Source organism: Sturnus vulgaris, chromosome 7 (assembly GCF_052056855.1).
Source record: "Sturnus vulgaris isolate bStuVul1 chromosome 7, bStuVul1.hap1, whole genome shotgun sequence".
NCBI lineage: Eukaryota > Metazoa > Chordata > Aves > Passeriformes > Sturnidae > Sturnus > Sturnus vulgaris.
In genome coordinates this window covers 11,024,634-11,048,849 of record NC_142249.1, presented here as the reverse complement: position 1 = coordinate 11,048,849, position 24,216 = coordinate 11,024,634, and the positions used below count along the sequence as shown (strand labels likewise).

The 24,216-nt window shown below is 40.9% G+C and overlaps 1 protein-coding gene across 5 annotated transcripts in view; it reads right to left on the bottom strand.

The window, feature by feature from the left end:
* Positions 1-24,216, bottom strand: part of MFSD6 (major facilitator superfamily domain containing 6) — a 27,912-nt gene extending 3,696 nt beyond the window's left edge. For 2 of the 5 annotated variants that reach the window (XM_088167780.1, XM_088167782.1), the window contains exons 1-6: positions 24,107-24,216; positions 14,504-16,091; positions 9,104-9,201; positions 3,583-3,744; positions 2,919-3,017; positions 858-1,138 (exon numbers count right to left, since the gene is read on the bottom strand). In XM_088167780.1, coding sequence (XP_088023906.1) covers positions 858-1,138; positions 2,919-3,017; positions 3,583-3,744; positions 9,104-9,201; positions 14,504-16,038 — 2,175 coding nt within the window. In that variant the 5' untranslated portion in view covers positions 16,039-16,091; positions 24,107-24,216. Of the gene's footprint in view, positions 1-857; positions 1,139-2,918; positions 3,018-3,582; positions 3,745-9,103; positions 9,202-14,503; positions 16,092-21,385; positions 21,600-24,106 lie in introns of those variants that run through there. The other 3 variants (XM_088167781.1, XM_088167779.1, XM_014880911.2) reach the window with 2 other exon arrangements.

The window sequence follows — 24,216 nt, the reverse complement described above, 5'->3', positions numbered from 1 at the left end:
CATTTCTAAAGACAGCACTTGTGGAAAAAGCATTTCTGTGTTTACGCCTACTGGGTGCAAGAAGGAACCTCACCCACTCCTTCAGACAGGTAAACACTGTGGTTGAGACTGACCATGCTGTTCTAAACCTGACTGACAGCACTTCCCTCCTTGGCTTAGCACTGTGCTCCAGTAAGGCATGGCCAGAGTATCAGAAGTTCAAGATCCAAGCCCATCCAACCACTGAGGCAGCTGTAACAAGCTGTTCTGTGGGAAGACTGAACAGAAGGGTAATGGTGCACAGTAAGCACCAGCCACCAGATATTTTAAGTTCCGGGATGGCTCTTATCTGGTGTAACTCTAGGTGAAAAAGAGATTAGCTTAATTTGAAAAGAAGGTTCTGTATCCAATCAGTAGCTGTCTGGCACACAGCAGCCATGTACATGTCTGACAGTATCACCTGGGGAAGAAAAACTAAATAAGAATAATTTTACGCTCTGTTAAGCAGCTGTGCATCTTCATGTTCAATTATCACCTTGTTAATTTTGCAAAATGCAAAACCTGCACATTCCAACTAGTATGAAAAGAAATGCAAACTTAAAGGGAATCCAAATATATCCAAGTCTGTAAAATAAAGTCCCTCTCTATGTCTCTTCTGCTCCTGCCATCTTCAGGAAGACACTACTTGCAAAGTTATTCCTGCTACATTATACATAGAAAACAATTCTATTTCATGCAGTATTTCAACTACTGTGTCACAAGTCCAGTTTCATTACAAATAAAGAAAATATTTGCCAGGTACTAACAGATTTACAGAGCTATAAAAGTTTTAAAGCAGCTAAAATTACGTAAGAACTTCCTGAACATTAGAAGATTACCTGTAAAGGCTGAATCTCAGGAGCTGGATTGGTTTTGGATAGTTTAACCATCTCTTTTATCTGGTAGACAGCATAAGCTAAGGTGACCCACGGAGAAGAACTGATGCCCCAGGCAGGCTTGTTGACATCCTCTTGCTCTTCCTGGTGTTTAGTTTTCTTTGGAGGGAGTCTGGGCTCAGTCCGAGGCATGATATCTTCCGACTGCTGCTGTACAAGGTCAATCGTTGCTATGGGAACAGGACTGGAAGGCACTGGAATCCTTTCCGCCAGCATTGTCTTTTCTGAAGTTTAAAACAAAATCATCACTGGCAAAGCCAACAAGCTTAAAAAAAGGCAAACCCTGAAGCAGACAATGAGCATGAAGTGTTTCTTGCTTTCACACTGTGGTGATCACGGCCCTGCAAGCAGAACACTGGCACAAACTGCCAGGAGCCAGACACAGCACAGCCGAGTTAGGGAGACGTGGCTGGTGCCTGAAAGCACGGCTGCTGTGCCACTGCACAGCACTGAGGAGCTGAGGAGCATGGGAAACTCCAGCTGTTCCCAGCAAATAGTTAGGCAGTTGGTGAGACAAGAATTAAGGACAGTGACACACTGAACACACAAAGTATCTGTCAAAGAGTTTCAGGTAAAGGAAGAAATCCTCCCAAGACACCTTTACATCTAATGTCTTCCAATAAACTGTAATAGTTTTCATAGCTATCTTGAAATGTCATCCATAAAAAAATGACTGCTATGATCCAGCCCAATGTGCCTTATAATCCTGAAGAGCTAGAGTATTCATACAAAAAATATATTAAAAGATTTTTAGGTACTGGGGGATTTTTCAGTAATAGTCATGCGCTCTCTGTACAAAACACATTCTGCAAACTTTGAAAAATATATTTTTTCCCAAGAAAATATTTTACAGATTAAAATATCTTCTTTTCAAAATTATAAAATTACATTTGGTTTACAAACTCCTTCATAGTACTGGATATTTTAAGCAAGGCCTGGATGTTCTCAAGGACTGAAGAAATGAAGAGACTAATCCTGCATACACTTGACCACATGCTTCATTTTACTCATCCAACTGGTCTGCTTGAAAGCAGTCTAATTACTGCCATGCTTTAAATTAACATAAACACTATTAAAATGGGTAGTGTGTATTAAATGAAAACCAAAGACAGGAACAAAGAGAATAAGGCCACTATGAACAAACTGGCCTTTTGCAGACTCGTGTAATTACCTGAATGCTGATGGGAAACTGAAGCAGCAAATAGCCTTTTCACCTTTCTATTTTTTGCCATTATCATTTGAATACAGGTGAAGAAAATACTAGCAAAATACATATATGAACACTTCAGTACAGGCAGCTTGATAACTAGTTAATTTAATATTCTGGCAAAAGAAAGCTAACTTTCATTTCATACTCAAAGCTCATAATGGGAAGTATTTGGGTATAAAACAGCTCAAAAATTCATGACTTTTAACAGTTAGCCAGAGTTTTGGCTTTGTAAGAATCAGATTTATGGTAAACCCCTAACTTTGCTCCAAGTATTTAGTTTCTGGTTAGCCTTTATATTGATAAAGGTAGAGATTTAAAAGTTCAAGTTCCATCAGAGGGGCGATATCTCGGGTTTAAAAAAATAAACGTATAAAATTTTGTGTCCACTGAAGCCACCTCTACAATTTCTACCAGGTGGCTTCGACTGGCAGAATATGAGAGCACGAAGTGGGATCGAGGTGACCTTAAAGAATTGATGCAACTGAATGACTCACTACAGCTCTGAAGACTAACCTAAGGGATTCTCAGAACTGAGAGGACATATAGGCAGCAAAATGTATCATGCTTGCCTTCTATGGGCATTCAAGAACTCAATAATGCCCTTCTTACAGCAGCAGCAGTATACCACTTCAACTTCTTCACAGCTCAGGACAAAAACTTCCCACTAGAAAACAAATTGTTTTGTCAAATTCCAAGACACCAAACATACAAAAGTAAAGCTGCAGGAGCAGCTACAGAGAGATCCTTTTTCACTACTTCTAATTCTGTAGCGTCTCTGTGACACAAACATTTACCTTCTTCTTCATCAGGAACCAACATCCACTGAATCAGTGCAAACAGAAGCAGAATCACTAAACAAGCCATCCCTATTCCTCTGAACGTGGCAGCAGGACCTGTAATGAGATTTTTTTTTCTAAATTGAGAACCTACTTATTTAATAAAATAAAATGAGTCAGCATTATGTTCTTCTTGGCTATATATATTGCCCATGTAGACTCCTATTAGCTTGTTTCATTACATTTGCCTCCCCCATCACTTCTTCAACAGGCTTTGCAAAGGATTTTTAAGCAAGTAATTACATTCTCATTTGTTCATCGAGAGGCTTTATAGTATCAACCTATTCTATCACAAAGGATTCATTCATCTTACTTACAGATCAGGTTGGGTATTTGACACAACAATGAAAATATCTAGGCGTAACATACTGAATCAATCTGGAACACTGACAGAACAAAGCCATGAGCAATTTGGCCTGAATGTAGTGCTGACCTTGCTTTGATCAGGGGCCTGGACTGGAGATCTCAGGGCAGCCTGAGCAGTCCTATGATCCTGTGATCCATACAAAATGTATAACTCTTTAACATATAACAATACCTACAGCATAAATAAGTTTCAAGCCAACATTTTGGTAAAACCAGAAAAAATAAAATTTAAATCTTCAATATTACTTTTCCTTACCGAAGTAATTGACCAAAACCCCTCCGACCATGGCTCCACATCCCCTGCCCAGTCCCAGGTGGAGGCCCTGCAGTATTCCCTGTGCCGACGTTCTCAGCTCCGGAGGCACGGCCGCGCTCAGGTACGAGATGCAGGCTGCCCAGATAGCTGCATGTGTGACACCTACAGAAACAAGACATTGTCAGGGACACCAGGGCCACAGGGTGCCAATATAACATCTGAGCAACTGCACTCACCAGCTGGAGCACATGGAGAGAAAAACAACAAAAACTCTCCGCTGACAAATATCTGTGAAGTACAAATCAGCTTTTGGTAATGTGATACTGGCAACCAAGCCACAGAGAGACAGGACAACTCCTTCTGCAGAGCCTGTCAAAAGCTCTTTCTCCCTCTAAGATGACCTCACTTCTCTTCTGGTGACACAGTCCCTAGGGAGACAAGTCTCTCTGCCAGATTCCTTTCATAGTGACCCAGGGCCTTTGGAATACAGTCCCAATTTCACAAGCTGCAGGCAATTAAAGCATTGATGCCTCTCAGCAGTCTCCTTACAGTGAAGGCAGCACAAAGGTCATAAAATCCAAACAGTATCAGAGATATCCATGCCATCCCCACAAAAACCCAGCTCCTCCCAGCAAACTCTTTCTGAACTCAACACCAACACACTGTGCACCTAGCACAGAATGGTCCAGATGAGAACAGCACACAAGCTCCTCAGGGTAGGCCAAAGACATTGCTTTCCATGGCTACTGCTGAGAGGCAGTCAGTGTGGCTCCCTCCTGCTGTGGCTGCATCCTGTCCTGTGCCTGCTGTGCCTTCATCCTGCGTGGGCACTGCTGCCACTTCACCCACTCCTGCAGCCCCAGTCCTCAGTGCCACCAACAACAGCCCCATGACAGCCCCAGTCCTCAGTGCCATCAACCACGGCCCCAGGACAGCCCCAGCCCCCAGCAGAGACCATGCAGGAGAGCTAAGGGAAGGCCAGCACATGACCCTGGTAGATTTGGGGCTGGGAATTCCTCCTGCAGGAGAGCTAAGGGAAGGCCAGCACATGACCCTCAGCGTGGGAGATTGGCTGCAGGTGGAGCCCTCACCTTGGAGCACCTGCCTGGTGAAGAACAGGACAGGAAAAGGCAGGGTTGTGGGGAAGTTAGAAAAACAAAACAGTTTTGTAGTTCATCACACGTTAAATAAGCCTGAACTATTTTGCCACTCTCATTTTGAGTGGGAATATTTTTTCCTTATTTCAGAGGTATTAAAAATAGTCATCACAGTTTACCAATGCCTAAGCTCTACTGCCTCAGTTTTAAACAAATATTGGCACAACTGATGATTCAGTCAACATGTTTCTGTCCTCTACACTTGACTTAGTAATGAACAGTTGGACAATCAATAATTATAGGCTAAAGACTCCTAAGAGCAAGAAAACACATTTTTCATAACATATGGAATAATGTGGATTTTGGTTAGGTAAAAAGAGAAATAGCACTACATTAACTTGATATAGTGCAAATATGCACATGTTAGATGTCCACCAGGCTGTACAGGTCAAATTCACTCAAAACTCAAAATTCCTCAAGCTTTGGGTATTTTTTCATATATATATATTTATATCTGTGTGTGTGTATATGTATCTCTCTCTCAAGGTTTTGGTATTAGTACATCACTGTGTTGAAAAACAAAAAGGCTGCATTAAAATGAGTCTGTATTACCTTACCATTTATAGTTTAAGGCTTTAAAACTCGTAGATTTTCTATGCAAAAAGCTTAAGAGTTTTAAAACTCACTCTAGTGAGACTAGACTCTGAGTCTTTAATGCAGACTCATGGATGCATTGCAAATAGCAACAGAGCTGCCCAATAACAAAGCAGAGCTAATTTAAAATAGGTAAAGTGGTTTTGGTTTAGAAAGCACATCAATTAACATAAAACATGCAGTTTTATCAGCTCTTCGGAGCAAGTCAATTCTTAAATCCAGGCAAATAAAAAACAAATCGGCAATTATTTGAACTGAGTTTGTTTGAACACAAAAGGCCGTAACTTAAACAAAAGCTTCCTGGATGTTTTCATCTTTAGCAGTGGAAGCCCCACTAGAACACAGTGCTCTCAGCGTCTCTGAAAACAAATCCATACCTTTAAATCAGCTCACTACACTTGCCTTTACAGGCACAGCCTTTTTATTTTAGTAGGTATACATTATTAATGTGATCTTTATTATAATTATTTATACAACAGTGACTATTTGGAACAGTTTTTACCACAACTTACATAAGAAGTCTGGTTTGGATTACTGTTACTGCTAACCACAATTCTTTTTAAAAGAAGTTGCTCACTATATATATTGTGACATTATTTGCTAAAACCACTAACCACCATTTCATCATCTGCACAACAGTTCCAACAAGTGCAGCAACCTTAAAGTGATGCTTGTAATTTTAGTGAGTTTAGGATAATTTATATGTAAACCATGAGCTGAAGCTTCGGGGATCCAAATTTATTTCAAGAGAAATATGTATCATAATTATTGTCAGCCAAAGGCCAAACTCTTTGCTCTCTAGACGTAACTGTGTTGCTGGAACATCAGTAGGAGTCACTTCTTAGAATAGTACTTGTTTTGGACTTTGCTGAGTAACTGCCAAGTGAAAACAGGTCATTGTCAGGTTAACAAGATAGTTTTGTAATTTAGAAAAAATTCCTGTCATGCAAATTGGTGAGCTACCATAGCTGTTATCAGAGAATCTGGACCACTGCCCTGGAACAATGAATTGCAGCTAACTAGCATAGCAAAACCTCATCTGCTAAGTGCCAAATGAACAAGATTGCTTGTGTCCAATATATATAGCTATATATCCTTTACAAGGATGTCTTGAAATCTTCAGTTATTACAGATTCAGCCTTAGCTCCTATTTTCATACATTGCCTGTGCAAGTCAATACAGCATAGTGGCTTTAAACTTTGAATTGAGAAGTGAGTTTAAATCTCCTCATTTACTCCTTTGAAGAGTGCAATGCATTGAGAGCTGTCCCCATCTCAGCTACAAACAGCAGCTGGAACACAGCATGGTTCTTATTACAATCAATAGATGCAGTCTGCAGAGTCATCTTCCAGAAATGTGTTCATGCCCTTCAGCAACAGCACATGAGGATAATCCTGCTTGTATTGCAGAAACATATTAAACAGAAAAATAAATTTTTTACAGAAGTCAACTAAAACTTTTGTTAGCCTTAAAACCCCTTGAGCTGATGGAACTGGAGTTTACATAGAATTTGACAGCTTCCTGGAAAAAAGTTCTGCACAATTAGAACAAGGACTTCACCAAGGGGTTTCAAAGACCCATCAACTTGATAGCCCACATGGTGCCCATATGTTGTACACAATCTACTCCTTTTTTTGGTTTTCACTACTTCTAGTCCTTACATAGAGGAAACAGCTACAACTCTTGCTTCCCTCTGTCAACAAGCTCACTTAAAAATAAGAGCTTCCACCTCACCAAATTTCATTAAGGTGTCACTTCTTGCTGCCACTGACAATACAGTGGTTACGTAGGAGAGAAAGCAGAGCCCGAAGAAACAGGACTTGGAACTGCTGCAGAAAAAATAACAACTCTAGAAATGAAAAACTGGTAAGAGCAGGAAGGGAATGAATAAAGAAAGGGGGGGAAGACAACAGTACTTCTAAAAAGATAACCTTGATCCCCCATTTGGTAACACTGAATGAGGTGACTGGAATCCTACAAATGCAGTGGTTAGACACACGGGGCACACATGGACCCCAAGGACCAACAAAGGACGTCTGATGCAGGCTGAAAGGAGCACAGAGAGCACAGAGACCTAGGGGCTGGGTGGGGGGAGTTGTGTGTGGGTTTGGTTTGGGTTTAGCTCTCTCATTTGCTGGCTGCAAATAGCCAGATTAACCAAGGAGCCCATGATTCAGCGGTGGCTAAATATGGTAACATCTGGCAGGTACATTATGACAAAGTATTATTTTAAAGGTCCTTAATTTTTTCTTCAAATCTCAATTACTCAGGATTATGCCACACAAAACACCCCACCAAAACCACTACTCCCTCACAGCCTTGCTGTATGTAAAGGCAAACCTACATATTGTGCAATTCATATTGAAATTTCAGCAGAACAAAAACCACATTCAAAGTACAACAAACTTCTTTTTCAGCCATGACTTTTAGGATGCTTCCAGGCACAAACTTATGGCTGTATTGGTGAAAGCACAAGGGGTTAGCCCATATCAAAATATAGGAAAATCTTTAAAACAGAATTACATAAAAGGCAACATCCAAAGCTTTGTATTTATCATTTGCTTTCCCTAGATGTTTGAGCAGGTGAGAGTATAACACATACTGATTCTTCAGGTGCTTTCTAAAATGTTCCTATTTTAACACTTGGTGTGAACAATGAAGCACCAGTTCAATAGTTGTGGTTTGGAGGCTTTTTAATAACAAAATTCAGAAGCTTGCTGTTGTAGCAATTATAATATGATAAACTGGTTTTGTTAGCTCGGAAGGTTAAGGAGCCAGTACACAAATGGATCTCTCTGTGTCTATGTAGAGATCCACACAGTGCTCTCTAATGGCATCTTGTAACTCGAAGTCTAGCTTACAAAGACTTCTGTAAGTATAGTAGAAAAAGTTAATTCAAATTCAAGTTATGCTGCACATAGAAGAATAAAACTTCTAAGTATAATCTGTGGAAAAAATCTAAATATTATTGTATAAAACTAAAATACCGGCTTTAAAAAGATGGTCAAGAATGGTATTCTTCAAATACTGAAGAAATAGAAAATAAAAATTACATTTTTTCATGGTTTTGAGAAGTGGCACCTACTACAAAGACACAGAAAAAGGTCATAAAAAACTAAGCTAGAACAATGTATTCTTTAACATTGCAATGAAGTTCTTACAGACTTCTACAACAGGACTTGAAAATGGGACTCAAGTTACTGTCAATAGACCATACCTCTGTCCTCGTAAATATGTTTGTGAAAGGGTACGTCTCTTAAAGTTCTATTAGCATTGAGGAAACTATTGAGAGAACTTCTTCTCTAGCTATTAAAACAAAAATTCTATAATCTAAAAGTACTGATGGAAAACTGAAATACTTTAACAGAGATAGAATGACCCAGACTACGTTTAGAAGATTTTTGCAGCATCCTTTCAAGGACTGCAACCTCTGGCATTTAATGAAGTTCACATTTATCACCAAACAGGATTTGTAGTAGGTGTGGACCCAGCTTGTGCTTCTGTTTCTGTTTATTTAAAGGGTGTGTTGGTCTCACACAGTTCTGTTTGAATCAACACAGAACTGTGCACAATCAAATGCACACCCACCCTTTTGACGTCAAATATTTCCCAGGATAAACAGTAATGGTTTGTATGTTTTATGAACCTGAATCTTTGGAGGTATTTGTGAGAAAAATAAAAAATAGAGAAATACCAGATTTTTTATTAAGCATAGCTCATTTGAAAACAGGATAAAAGGAAGCACCTGATCTTGTGCTGGAAGGTCTTACCTTGGAGCACTTCCATCGGAAGAACAGTCCAGGCATTTTCCAGGTAGGAGATGTAGATGTATCGTGCTGTATTACAGGCAAGGCCAATATAAAGCACTCTAAAGGAAATAAAGAAAGGAGAAGTCAGGATACTCTGCACTCTCCCTTTCTGTTATGCTATATACAGCTCACTGATTTAGAAGTTTTTTGCATGCATACGGTTTGCCAGTCTAAAGCATTTGCTCAACATGAAATATATCCTTTAAGTCCTACACCCAAACATAAACTCTCTTCTTGCCCATTCAACACATTCAAAATCCTAATAGAAAAAAAACAAAACAAAGAGACAGCAAACCCACTGAGCTTTTAACTGAGTTCTGTAGTTCTATGCCACACTCTAAACAGGATTGTGTTTCAGAGAGAGAATTTCTGAGTGCATTCAACAACCTTTCCAAACAACCTTCTTTTCTAATCATCCAGAGATTCATTCTGCCATTTCAATGAAAGCCAGGAGCAGGTTTGTATTAAAGGAATTAATTTTAACTCAATTAATACAAGTTTATAGTCCCAGTATCTGCAAACTGCTCAGAACCACTCTAAAACACATCCCACAGAAGCAATATGGTTTATAACAACATGCCTCAGGATAAAACTTAGCCATCCTGTTGAAAAGCAGCAGATGCTGCATCTCAGAATTTAGAGGAGAAAAAAAAAGCTCTTGTAACAGCTTTTAAACAATGAAATACAAAGACTATTTGTGAAGTGCATTTCCCATTGCACATTTAACCTGATGACTCTTCCCTTCCAGTTTTTAGATTTAGCAAAGCTTCCCTCTGGGGTGCTCATTCATCCAGCTATCTTCCTCTTATTTGTAGATGGATCTTGGTTAACAAAGACTTAATTGAAAACATGTTTACAGCTTGAGAAAGGGTGCTATTGCAACCTTTAAAGATTTTTTTCAGGGACAAGGGTAATTTATTGTCCAAATAGGGCTTGTTGGTTTGAACTCTGATTTGGCATAAGTGAAATAAATGCAATTGATAATTAAGGTGAAGCACTGACCTTGTGAAAGGGCTCGTTATTCTTTGTGCTGCTTTTTCAGTTAGTTTTTCTACAAACGCATACCAAGATTTAATTCATTGCTACAGAGCCACTGGAAAATCTAGAGTGAGATGCCATCACAGAAACACAGCATCTTGTCAACACTTGAGGTCTCTGAATACACATGCTGACAGTGAAAAATCCAGTACCATAGTTTTCATCATGTCAGTGATAGCAAAAAAGGCCTGTGCATTTGACAACAACATGAATTTACTTTCAACAAGTAGGGCAAGCTGGCAGGAAGTCTTCCCCCTCAGTCATACATCAAACCAAGCTGTGTTGCTTCCAGATACATGTGAGGTCCATGAATAGCTGGTTTTAGCTGCCTTTAGGCAACACAAGCCCAAGCATTCAAGGAAGAAAACATGGGAAGCCATGCAAAAGTTCACTATTATACAATAATGAGAACAAACTTGTTCTTTGTGCTGTGAATCATAAATTTCATCTCATCCTTTAATTAATGCCTCCTGTTCCAAACAAATAACTTTGTTCCTTTCATAGCCACAAATGAATGTAGTTCTTATGTACAACCACATTTCTGAAATGTATTAGGACACACTGGCCTCAAAAGGTAACCAAACTCACAAGGTCTGCAGGCTCCTGTCTTCATTCCCCTACTAGAAAGGGGCCCAGGGTGATGCATCTCTCAGGAATACAAAGGAATGGCCTCACCATGTATGTTTGTTTTCCCTCAGCAGCAGTACGGATGCACCTCTCTGTTTAGGATGAGCTCTAAACAGCTTAACTTCACTTTTGTCTAGCAGAAACTTTGTTTGTTCACCAAGAACTGTCTTTCTATCTCAGCTGTTCCCTAGCACAGCCAGACCAGAGATGTGACCTCCTTCTGCTTCAGAGCTTTTCCATCATCACTAACCACTTACTTAACCTGTGTTTTTCCAACATGTTACATTTGCAGAAGATTGGATTCAGAGTTTAAGAGCAGCAATTTAGTCAGGTTCTACCTCCTAATTTCTTAGAATATATGTACAGAATTTTAGTAAATTACAGTTTATGAAGATTTCTATAAATATGGATTTGGACGGGTACGTCACACAAAAACTTCTGTGTATTTACAGAGTCTTTTCAAAAACGCATTTATAATAATCACTTAGGCTCCTTATCAGACCTAAATGGAAAATGTAAACAGATGTTCCTTATGAACCCTATATGCAATACCTACAGAGACACCATACTCAATTCACAGTTTAAACATTTAAAGCACTGAATCTATATTTGTCTCAAGGAGTCTAAGATGTTTACAGCCATGACTACCAGTCTGTGCTTCCCATAAAAACTCACTCGCTGGAACTGTGGTCAGACAAACACATTCAAGCTTAACCTCAAGTAAGAAGTCATTTTCAGAGCTTGACATCATCTTCCTAAGTCACTGGCAGTTTTGAGTGCTTCTACACCAGGTGGGGTCTAAATATTTCATAACCAGTTTTATACACTTTTTTGTCACTATCATAGAATGGTTTGGGTTGGAAGGGACCTTAAATATTATCTTGTACCAATTCCTCTGCCATAGGCAGGGACACCATTCATTAGGCCAGATTGCTCCAAACCCCATCCAGTCTGGTCCTGAACATTTCCAGGGATGGGGCAGCCACAGCTTCTCTGGGCCCTGTTCCAGGGCCTCACCACCCCCACAGTAAAGAATTTTTTCCTAATATCCTCTCAAAGAAACACCAGAAGCATGTACAACAAATGTACACAATGAAGTGCACAAGTGTACAAACAGTACAGCTAATGAATTCAGAAACTGGGCATTTTTTTCAGCACATTTAATACAGTCATGCTTAAAATGCTTGGACAATAATTTGAGCATTAATTAAAAAAAACCTGTGAAAACAGAAGAGGTTTCAAACTGTTGTAAGGGTTTTATATGCCACCACATACAATAGTAGAAACAGAAAGATTTGTAAGACTTGAAAAGGGAAACTGAGTTTCTGTCTGGTAAGGTGTAAAGCCTGTTTTCTTGCAGTTCTACAAACGACATTCAATAGCATTTTTTCCTGCTACTGTGACAATGCATGCAATTCTAGTATTAATGCCTGTCTTCACTCAGCACAGAAAGAAAAGTTGAATGATAAATATTCAAATATTGCAGAAAGAATGCCTACGTCTGAAGTCCAACAACCCAGAAGAAAGGATTTTGAGCTATTAAAAAATAGATAAAATATCAACACCAAATGATCCTAAGGATATGGAGTTGGAGGCTATTGGCTCTTATTAATAGGAAAATTATAATCTGCACTAGAAGGCAGTAGACAACACATACACAGAACTGTCAGAGAAGATGAGCTATGCACTGTTCTCCATTTTTCTTCAGAAAAAAGAAAAAAGCTTGCCTCCTCTCAAACACACAAAGTTCAGAAAGTACAAGGCAGCAGGCAACCAAGAGGAGTCATCTCAAACTGTGATGACTAAACACAAGTAAGCATTAGATAACACTAAAATATGACTAATGTGCATTTCCCAGGTATGTAGAATGCTGTTTCATAGCAAATAGGGACAAGTGTTCAAACAATCTGATCTTGATCCAATCTTGGCTTCACAGGCTTAGCAGTGCCAAAAAAAAAAAAAAAAAAAAAAAAAAGGAGCTAATCCCATCCATATACCATCCTTCTTTTCACTGGCCAATGTGCCCATCCCTTCTATTTCATCTTATTCACAATCCTACCACTCTTTTGGTTTTCATTCTTTGTTTAGCTGAAGTCTAAGCCTGAATTTTGTACTATAATATACACTGAAAGAGCATACACAAGCTATCTTTAGCTATCAAGACTGTGATCTGTTCTCACCACTCCTCCATTATCATATCCTTCCTCCAGGCTTTGCAAGCAAGGTGTCATTTTCTCTTACTAATTATTGTCAAATTCAGAGATTAAGACAGACTCTAAGTAAAGGGATCATTCTCAGTTTAAAGTAAGAAAGAACTCCATCTTTTTACTAATCTCTCAAATTATTGTGCTAAACATCTCAAACATTTTTAGAACAGGTCAAAGGAATAAAAATATTAATCCCAATAAAAACAAAATAAAGAGCAAAACCTTAGAAGAAAATAGACATAAAGAACACCGCAAACAGCTTAAAATACTTACATCTCAATGACTGTACGATTATAAACTGGGCATTTGGAAAGGATATGATGCTAACAACACACAGCTCTGTACTTAGATGCATACAATTCCTGAGTAAACATTAAAAAAAACACCTTTGCAACTTCATTAACTCAGGTTTTCCCTGTCTTTCCTCCCCTGCGCTTTTTTAAAAGAGTAGTAGAGGGATTTAGAATACGTGGAAATTAAGTCAATTTAGCGAATTTACTGGAAACCAATGTTCACTAATATGCTGGAAGCAGTCACTTTCACTTACACAAGGCAAAACCAACAGGACAAGCCCTGCAGCCATCTCACTCCATAGCTGACACACGCTGCTGCAACTAAAGGAGGAAAACTGGTAAGTGACACTGGCAGACTGCAACCTCATTCTGCCAACACCCAGAGTCTGATTACGAGGCCATGTACACAGGAGGTGCTCACCTCGTTTCCTCAGCTCAGCTTCTCCCCTCTCAGCCTGCAGCTGACACCTTTCCAGGCTACTGTGGGGGCAATGAACTGCCCTGCAAGGGGAACCAGGCTAAAGCAGGAAGTTTGCAGAGTGATGCTACTCACAGGAAAAAAAAGTTGAAAAACTAATGGTGTTTGTATGTCAAAACATACAACCCTTGAGTGGGTGGCAATTTGTAAAGATCTCTAACAGAGCAATGCATCAAGGAACAAGGATATCTTCTGGAACCATCTGCAAAAGGTTATGGTGCCAGGCATAGAGCACATACTAACATGCAACTCAAGTGCAAAGCAAGCATTTCAGAGCATTTTCAACTCTTAAAATAACAAAAAAAGAAATCCATCATGTGTGGAGACCTTGAAAGGCACTGTTTCCCTGATGGTGTCTGTGCCCTAACCCCACCCTTGTGACACCTCCATGTCCCCTGGTAGTTGGTCTCTGATACTTCTTTCCCTGCTCTGCTCATCCCATGTACCTAACCCAAAGGCCCAAACCATTGCCTTTGCCTCTGAACGCTGCACTGTGCTCACGCGTGGCTGAAATAAACATCTCTGTAAAACCCCTGCAAAGGCCATTCCTGCTTCTTTACCTGCTTCACCTCAACCAAAACCCTGACCACAACAATCATGTGAGCCACAAAACTGAGCAGGACTTGGAATATAAGGAAAAAAAACCAAAAAAGGATCAGCTTGAGTTTCGCTTTGTAGCACATTTTTTCTATAGCTCTAATGATTGTTCCCATCTTACCTGATGTGACCAACCAATTCAATGAGTTTGTGGCTGAAGAAGTAGGCAGTCAGCTCAGACACATGACTGAGCACAGAACAAACTCCAAAGAGAGTGGTGGTGCCATTCAAGTCCTCCAAGTGCCAGTACAGAAAGGTGAACACAAAGCCATATCCAAACCCCATGAACCAAGCCACAAAGAGTACTGAGCCATACTGGATACTGCACAGCAGTTTAATTAGGTCCCAAAAACTGAAAGACTGCGACTGGCTCGTGCTGGTAGGAGTGTTATCTGAAGATTCATTGGAGGCATTTCTGTCCACCTGTGAGATCTCTACCTCTTTTCTCTTATTTTCATCTTGATTGAAGTGCGCGTAATGAAATCGAAACTGGGTGGCCACAATTAACGCCATTGTCATGAGGACACCAAAAACAATGAAAACAATCCTGTAGTTCTTGTACTCTGGAGCTTTACATCCTTGACCTTCAATGGCAACTTCTGTATGAGTATAGTCAATGCCAATTCCCACAGAGAGCATGGCCAGCCCCCAGCCCAGAGATCCCCACATACGCTGCAATCCATACCGGTCCCTGTGTTTGCCAAGGTACTGCAGAGTTACGGTGTCCACGATGGTAACAGAGGAAGCACTGAAAAATTCTCCTATTATGACAACCAGCAGAATGAGTAGAAAGATGGCCTCTACTTCTTGTTGATCATAAACGAGCACAGCTTGGTCAGAAGGCATCGGCTTTGTGCTGATGGAAGCTGGGGTGGTGCTCAGAGTCGAGTTCCCTGGTGAGGCTGGGCTAGTGGTGGTGCTTTTCAAAATCAAATGGGTACTGTTTTCCAAGGTAAGATCACTGCTCTGTGTAGGTACTGGGAATGTCATTTCAGGACTAGGTGTCCCTGTTGGTTCCAAAGTGACTGGACTGGAAGTGGCCAGGTCTCTCCTCCCACGAACTTTAGGGGATGCAGCACTCACTGTGGTTAGTGGAGAAGACATCGAGGCGTTCTGCGGAATTGTTAAAAGGCTGCTTGCGTTGGTGGGATGTGCTGGGGGAAGGCCCTTTGGTACACATCTTAAGGTGGCTGGTCTCACAAATCCAATGCCCAGGTTAAACAAAACCCAGCATAAAAGTGAAAACAGGAGGACAATCTTGCCTTTCTTGAAGCGATCTGCCACCACTCCCCAGAAGGGAGCACTGCAAAACTCAATGAAGTACCTGATGCCCACTAGAAGTCCGCTCTGGCTGGGTGTCATACCCAGCTGCTTGTAGTACACGGGCAGCAAGGGGTACAGCGAGCCATATGCAGAATAGAAGAAAAAATAAAAGACCTTGGAGATCAGAAGATCGTTGTTTATTTTGACACAGTGCTTTTCTAACCAATCCAGCTCTTCATCTGGGACAGTGGTTGTCTCTGTTGAAGGGGATTCATTATTGGGTGGCAAGTCTTGATCCTTGGAAATGCCATTGAAAGGATCAGCAAGCACATACTTTCTCTTCTGTTCTTCTTCATCGTCGGTTAGAATGGCCACTTTATCATCAGCTGCCATGGTTTACCACAAGCATCCAATATCTGGTGGACTCTCAAGGAACTAGGGCTACCCTGTGAACAAATAAAACACAGGGTGGTTAAGGTACCACAGAGGAGCAGACCTGCAACGCCAGCCATCAAGGACAAAGATAGCTTCTTTCTTATAAGTAACATTCCTGAACAATAAATGCAGTATTCAGGGTGGGAAGGCCATTTGTCTAGACTAGTGGTACATGGTAGCATCAATAAAAACGTGTTTTATGACCAATTCTGTGAAGTTCTCCCAACACCAGCTTTTATATTGTGCAATAAAACATCTTTCATGTTTAGGAGAGAGAATAACTTATATATTCGGAGTTACTGTGGCAATTAAGTGCATTTGCAAGTCTCTTCTTTCAAGCTGGCTTTTCTCCCCCAAAGCTAATGGCTTTATTTTCAGTATTCCCTTCTATGCCAAAAGATAGTCATGATTTCGTAATTAAGTAATGCAGCCACATATATCCGGGTTATTTTGATCATCAAAACAAATTACTATGCAAAGCCTCATGATGGCCTTCAAAAGGTTCCTCAGTCTCCTCTTGGAACACATTTTTCTGAGCACTCCAGAACTACAGCAGAAACTGATGGGAGGCTGGAGCTAGGCTGAATGGGAAGAGAGGTGGGAATTAGGATGGGGCTTTAAGATCAAAATTAGGATAACAATCTCAAAGACATCAAAAACCTGGGAGCGAAGAAACAGAGACACGCCCTATAAAGGTATCTTCAAGTCAAATTCTGAAATTGGAAAAGGTGGACTGGGAGGTAACAGCACTGCAGCTGCCTGCGCTTATCTTCTGCAGAAGAGCCTGCAAAATTGATAAGCAAGACTAAAAAATAAATTAAACACTCTTTAGACTTTGAGTGACCAACCAGCTTTCACATTTAAAAACTGCCAATTCCAATAAACTAGGCTAGCAAAGAAAAGCTTTATTTTCAAAGAATAAAACCAGCTCTGTCAAAAAGCTCCAAATCATTACTAAAACACAATTTTTGCTCTATTGGTACCTTTAAATTTAACCTAGTAAGATTAGCTCATGATCATTGTTCGACAATTTAAACATGTAATGTATTTTGGTTTTGTTATTCCTTTGCTGTTTGGGTTAATATTACTATCACAGAGGAACTTTTGCAAGGACCAGTATTTGAAAGGAGAACCAGAAGAACCTGAAATTTCTCAAAGAGCATTCAATTTATGATCTAGACCCACTCAAGGAATTTGAAGTTGTAGAGGATGATCCTATTGAGTTCCTTCCAACTCAGGATATTATATCATTCTATGATAAGTGTTTTTTTAAAATTTATACTTCTGCACTTTATTCGAAGTAGAAAATGACAATGAAACAAGTCGTTCATTACTCATCTGAAAGCACAATATCATCCCCTTAAAATTAGCCATGCAACAGTATATTTAGTGCCTTTAAATTAATTAATTATAATTCATCATTATTTAATACTGACAATGGATTTGCAAGGGATTATTTAATACTGACAAGGCCTAATAAGAGAAAAAAGACTAACATTCACTAGTGTGTTAAATTAATAGTTTCCTGTTGATCAAACACATATGTAAGAGCTGATAACAAGCCATGGGTATTTCTAAAAACAACAGTTCACGAAAATAACCTAAACCTTACACAGTTCAGTGAAAGACATGTCTAAAAATACCATCATTAAAGTCCCAAACGTTCATAAGGTTTGTGTATGTTTTCACTTTTAAATGTCATTTCTATGGGATACTATCTATGAGGACCTCTGGTTTCACTTAGGGAGAAAAGGCTACATACAAATCTTGGAACCTTAAATATTCACGTATTCAAGGTCAGAAGGAAATGAAAACAATGCCAGCACATACACAGAGACTTACATTTTTTCCTCCAGTTTCTTCAGAGTCAATCCAATTAAATTTTAAAAAAAAGTATTTCAACAGTCAAAAGATTAGACAGTCCTAATTAAGTTGCTAGGACAGTCAAATGTGAAAGCACATTTTCTTGCTCTTACCTGTTACCATCAAAAGCCACATGAACCAAAACCCAGCAGCTGTCTAGTGAGCTCCTGCAATTTTTGGTTCAGCCAGCCATATCCACCTGACAGCTGGAAGAACTGTGGGGTTTTTGCTCATTCTTATATCCATAAAACAAGTCCTTCTAATGAGTAAATTAGATCAGTCATCATCTGTGCTTTTATTTTCTTTATGCCTTGCCCTTCTTTGACAACAAAGACTCCAGATCTTGTGCAGGGCCCCACTTATGTCAAGGGGATGTAACTGAGCTTTCAGTATATGCTCATCTGTTTACAGCAACTTGCTTGCTTCCTGCATCAGAGCTTTACAGCATTTACTTCTGAAGAATAGATTTCCTGTTTCCCAGACATGACAAGATAAAACTCACATTTTAACCATGTGGATATTTTAGGACAACTTCTTTGTAAGTATGGCTTGAAATCATCCTGATTTATATAAGCTTATTCCTATATATGAGCTCTGAACCATCTGTTTCATATAAATTATACTGAAGGCTTTTAGAGCAATTAGTATTCAATCTTTTTTAATTTCGTTTCCCTTTTCTATTGAAGTGGAATTTCAATTTCATATGTTGCATGAATAGTGAGTACATAACAAATTATGATACTGTTAAACTTTAAACACTTTGGTTGCTGCATATTCTTCTCTCCTCCATAATTTATATTGGCCTCAGCATCCATCTTCTAACACATTGCATTTGCATAATCCAAAAGATCCACTCCTGCTGCTCTGCCTAGAACATCCTGGGCTAGAATGCTATGAAAAGTACATTTCATAATAATTTCAGTAAATATTTTCCCACACTAAGAGCTTCATTGAATGTTATTAATAATACAGAATATACTCTTCAGAAATATAACAGCATCAAGAGTGGTAGGAGCCATATGGCATTCTTTATTGTTTTGATCACTAGTTTGTTTAGGAGTCAGGTTTTTAAAGTCATATTAAGCAATGTTTTAAATTCTAAAAATAAATGACTGAAAACGAGAAAATTAACAGAGTAGTACTGTTACTGAAAAAAATCTTCAAAACCCCTGAACCTATGGGGCTTTCCTTCTACTGCCAAAAACCCTGTGCCTGTCAGAGATCGAATGTGCAGGAAACTAGACAGATGGAAAAACCAATATACTTCTCAGAGATAAGAGTCTAATTATCTACTGGTTATTTCAACCATTGCCTTCAAATACTGTATCTTAACTTTGGAAAAAACTTTCCCAATGCACAAGACGTTAGGAGGACAGAAGACAAGCACAACTGGCAAAATGAACAACGAAGAACAAGGAAGAAAGGTTAAGGGAGTTAAAAGATGGATTTCAGAGTGAATATAAATTTTAACTCACTTGAAGAGAATGCAACATTCTATAGAGGCCTGTTGAATGTAATCAGCTCAGCCAGAACAAATGAGATCAGAGAGGTTGCAGAGTGGTGCCATCACTCTAAAAACAGGAGTAACGTTTGGAGCTATTCCCCCAAACTTAGGGTTCAGAAACACCCAAGAAAGCTCTAAGATGTAAATTGTAAAGAACTTCTGCAAGAATCCTGAGAAAGCCCTGCAGAGGGAAAGGGAAGAGGCATAGCAAAGGCACAGCACAGCAGCACGTGTGTGTCATAAGAATGCGCTTTGGTCCTCCAGCTGACAAACGAGCTTTTATCTTGTCAGAGGTTGACATTTCCAAACCACTACAGAACTCAGAAGTGGGGACCAAGCCCTTGTTTCCTCACCATCCCATCACCCTATAAGGCTACAGTGGGAAAAGTCCTCACTGAGACCTGAAGTGCCGATTTCCCCCGCCAGGCCGTGATCGCAGTGCACCGGGCTGGCAGCGCACACCCCTCGCTCACAGCTGCACCCAGCTCTCTCACACTGGGGATTCGCCTGTGAGATCACTCTTCGTGCACAAGGGCATGTGCTGCTCCTCAGATATAAAGAATGTTCTTGTTAACCACAAGGCTCTTCTCCCTTCAAGATTTGCACAGATAGGATTTTTTTTTTAATGTAGGTAGAGGCTATTATTTTTTCCGAGTTTCCTGATACAGACTACAGCAATCTGCTTTAACATCTATTCCTCCAGCAAGTCAAAAGCCACTTTCAAGCCCTTACACCTTGAACATGTTTTTTATCCAGTCATCTCCTGCAAATAGATACAACAACTTCCCTACAGACTTGCACCTTTGAGCAGCTTGGGAATGGAGGAAGAACCATTTGTCCCAAGAAATTCGGTGATGACAGTGCAGTGGTCATTTTAATGACTGTAATGAGCCTCTTTGGCAGGCAGGTAGAAAGAGGGTATCTGCATTTAGTTAAGTATTACCTTCTTGGCATTCGTGCTTTTATTTCTTAAATCGATCCTCATTTAGTCGGTCTCTCCTAATAATTAACAGGATTTCAAGATCAGAAAGGATAAAAAGCTAATCTACTCAAGACAACATGACATTACAGGAATAAAAACAAAGAACACAAAAGAAACAAACAAAAAAAAATACAATATACTAAAAACTCAGCTCTCTCCTTGGAGTCACTCTCTCCAAAACTTTGGAGAAAAAAAAAAACCTGCTTTGAAAAGTATCTCAAATTAAAAAAAAAAAAAAATCAATCAAGAGATAAGACTGGGGTAGCAAATCCCTAAACCTCTCAGGGAAAATGCAATGGTACTTATGGAACCATCATTGAAACTTCATTTACAGACCAATAGAAAGTTAGATTTGAGGTGAAAGCATACTTTTGTTCTAAAATAAAGTTTAATTCAGTATAAATATTCCATTCACTAGGCTTTGAGAATTAAAGTCTAATTAAGATTCACAAAGCATAGGCTCAAAATCCAGGCTTGGATGTATGTGAATGTTAAAAGACAAACCACCAAAAAACCCCGTGACAGTTCATGAGAAGACAGTGCAAACAATGAAGAAAGGCTTAACCCATTAAATACCTAACAAAATGACTCACTGTGTAAGATTTATATTTACACATCTCAGAAAACATACTCAGAACAGGAATAATCAATTAGTCTCTCGAACAACATGCAGCTATAGAACAGAGCAGGCCAGCTTGCTGTTTGCCTTGTGCAGATAAATCAAAGCCAGCCAGAATAGCATCCCATTTTAGTTGACCCCTTCCAGCCTTTCACTGATTAGAAAACTCTGTAGCCAACAAATTAAAGCCTACGTGAAGTTTTCATACAAACATTTTATAATCTGTTAATAGAGAACATGTTTCTTAAAAACACTTTTTTTAAAAAGTCACTAAGTATTGTTTGATTGAGAATAAGTCTGCTAGAGAAGGAGACTTGAAAACTATAGGAAGGCTCACCTCACTCATCCCCCAGCTGGTGAAACTGCCACGAGTGCATCCATCACACAGCTCATGCACATTACCTCCTCCTCAGCCCTCCCGTCCCATCAATCCAAGCTACAAAACCTTTGGGTCAAAGACTTTCTGCTTCAGTATTTGTGCAGGGCCTCCAGAACGAAGCCCTGCATCCAGCAGGCCTACAAGGCACTGCTGCAATAGCCATAAATAATAGACCATGCTTTCCATTCTCAAGCAAGTTTCACCCCTAAAGAGCAGCCTGGCACTGTCACCTGCATCCTTGCCAAAAAGGAGGAGAATGTTATGCAAACAACTTACGTCATGACAGAGAAGTGCAGAGACTTCCTTCACTCTTGCCTCACCAAGTGTTCCCAAGCCTCTCCCAGATGAGCCAACCTCCAGGCGGAGCCCTTGGATGGGCTGTTCCCTGCCCAGCCATCCAGAACAACTCTCACAGGTTGACCCACCTGCCCCACATCATCCCCTGCTCTCTAAAGGCAAGCAGTTCCTCCTGTGAGCCCTCAGCATGAACACCTGACTCTGAATTTATAAAATCAGAAATAAGTCACATAGAGTAAATTAACTTGGTGCTGGGAAATATACTTGTTTCAACTGTAAAGCAACACACAAGTGTTGAAACATTAACCAACATAATTAGGGTTTCCATAAAAGTGAAACCACCTTGTTCTACAGTACTTAACACTTAAAATTGCTTTTTTTTGTGTTGCTGACATACACTTACTTAATCTGTTTGGGCTATAGGTTTTTCTGCTTCTTCAATATGGATATAAAAACTCTACACACTGACACGTTTAGTCAATTAGATCGGGAGATAACAGTATGTCTGAAATATGTCAAGATCAGGTTTATAATAGGTTTAATGCACTTACGATAGGTCTGAAATTGCTACAACAGTGCTAGTATTAATATTAAAGAACACTATGAATCCTCATCTATTAAAGAAAAACCATTAAATTCATATCTTAGGACTCCTGCCTTCCAATCTTGTTTTCCATTTAATATATGCACATTAAAATATCCGAGTAGACTCTATTTGTTAAAGAGTATGTTTTTAGTATCAACCTCCAGCTTTTTTAACCAGTTTTCAATTTGTCAACTGCCTCCAAGGTCTACACTTGATTAACGATGGTAATTTCCAAGTGTGCTTTCAGCTACAAACCAGGCAAGTACCCAGAGGGCTCCAGAAGCACATTGCTGCCAGCACCGGGGAGGGACACGGGCACCCAGCTGCCCCTCCAAGTCTGCTGCAGGACAGCAAGGCCTTCCTGGCCATTCCAGCCTCTGGGACCAACTGCCACATCTGCAGATGGATCTTGTCACCAGCTTACAATTTTCCACACTGCTTTATAAACTCGGGCCCATTGTACTGTAGCTGAAGATTAAGATGAATTTTAGGCTGCATTCAAGCTGTGCCCTAGTACCAGCTACATTACTGATAAACCACAGCTTCCTCCCATTAGTTCCTCATATCCTCAGCTCCTACTCTCTTATTCTCTTACTCCACCTGTGTTGTTTTTTTTAAAGTCTTCTTTCGATTTTTACCGGATTTATGACTGCTACCACAAATACCACCCTTAAAGGGACGATTGTTTTCTCCCATTCCTTGGGGGGGTCTTCAGAGAATACAAACAACAAAATACACATCACCTTTGTCCACTATTTCTACCCGGTGAAAAAAAAACCCCCACACACAAAAAATAACCAAGCTAAAAAACTAGCATTTTCTAATCTCTTTCCTTGGACATTACTAACTAGTGGACAACAAGACCTAATATATCTTAGTAACGTAACAGTGTTTGGAGCAAGTTTTTACCGAAATACTTCAGTGCTATGTTTATTCACCTGTTCTCTTCTGCCCTAGTTTATCAGTCCAAGTTTATCACTCCTCAACACCGCACTTTTCATTAACACAACATTTAAAAAGAGCCTGCTGTTCAAACTTTAGAGCTGCTGAACAGACACGGATTTTAAACTCCATCTAACTTAGAACATCGCAGGCATCCGTAGCAGCTATGGCACCTTCAGCACTGACTTCCTAAATAAGGATCTGTTCCTACGCTTATTCCAATAAACAGAGGAGCAACCGACAACCCGCTTACTAAACCCCGTGGTATTTTAAGGATGTAAAGGTTCTGGATCCGAGTGACAGCCACTCGTAACGCCACGCCTGGATGCTGGCGGCCAGGAGAAGTGCGGGGATGCCTGTGCAGGAGCTCCCGCGGGACACGGCCCGGCCAGCGGCCACCTCCGGGACTACGACTCTGTCACCGGGGAGGGCAGGGGGCATTGCATGGCTCGGCCGCAGCACGCTTCAACCAAGATGCTGAGCTTCAGGAGAAGCGGGCCGGCACGCACCACAGCGGCCGTCAGGGCTGACACAACCGGCCGGCTCCGGGGAGGCGCAGCTGACCGGCCCCGGCGCGGCAGGAAACGCCTCCGGAGAAAAGCTGCGGCGCGGGCCCACCGGCAGCATCCCGGGCGGCTGCGGGGACGAGGCCAGCCGCCCCGGCGGGAGGGCGTTGGAGCCGGCGCAGACACGGGGGAGGAACGGCCTCCCCAGCCCGGTGCGCCACAGCCGGCCCCGGCCGCCCCGCGGGGCCGGTCCCCGCGGAGCGCGGGCAGCGGAGGCGGCGGCTCCCCGCCGGGCGGCCCCGGCTGCCGGCCCGGCCCCCCGCGCACCGCGGGGCCGCGCTGACTCACCTCGCCCGGGGGCGGCTCCGGGGGGGCGCTCGGCCGGGAGCATCGCAGCCCCTTCCCTGCCGCCGCGGCTGCTGCGGGCGGCGGCTCCGCGCACCTCCCGCCCCCCCGGC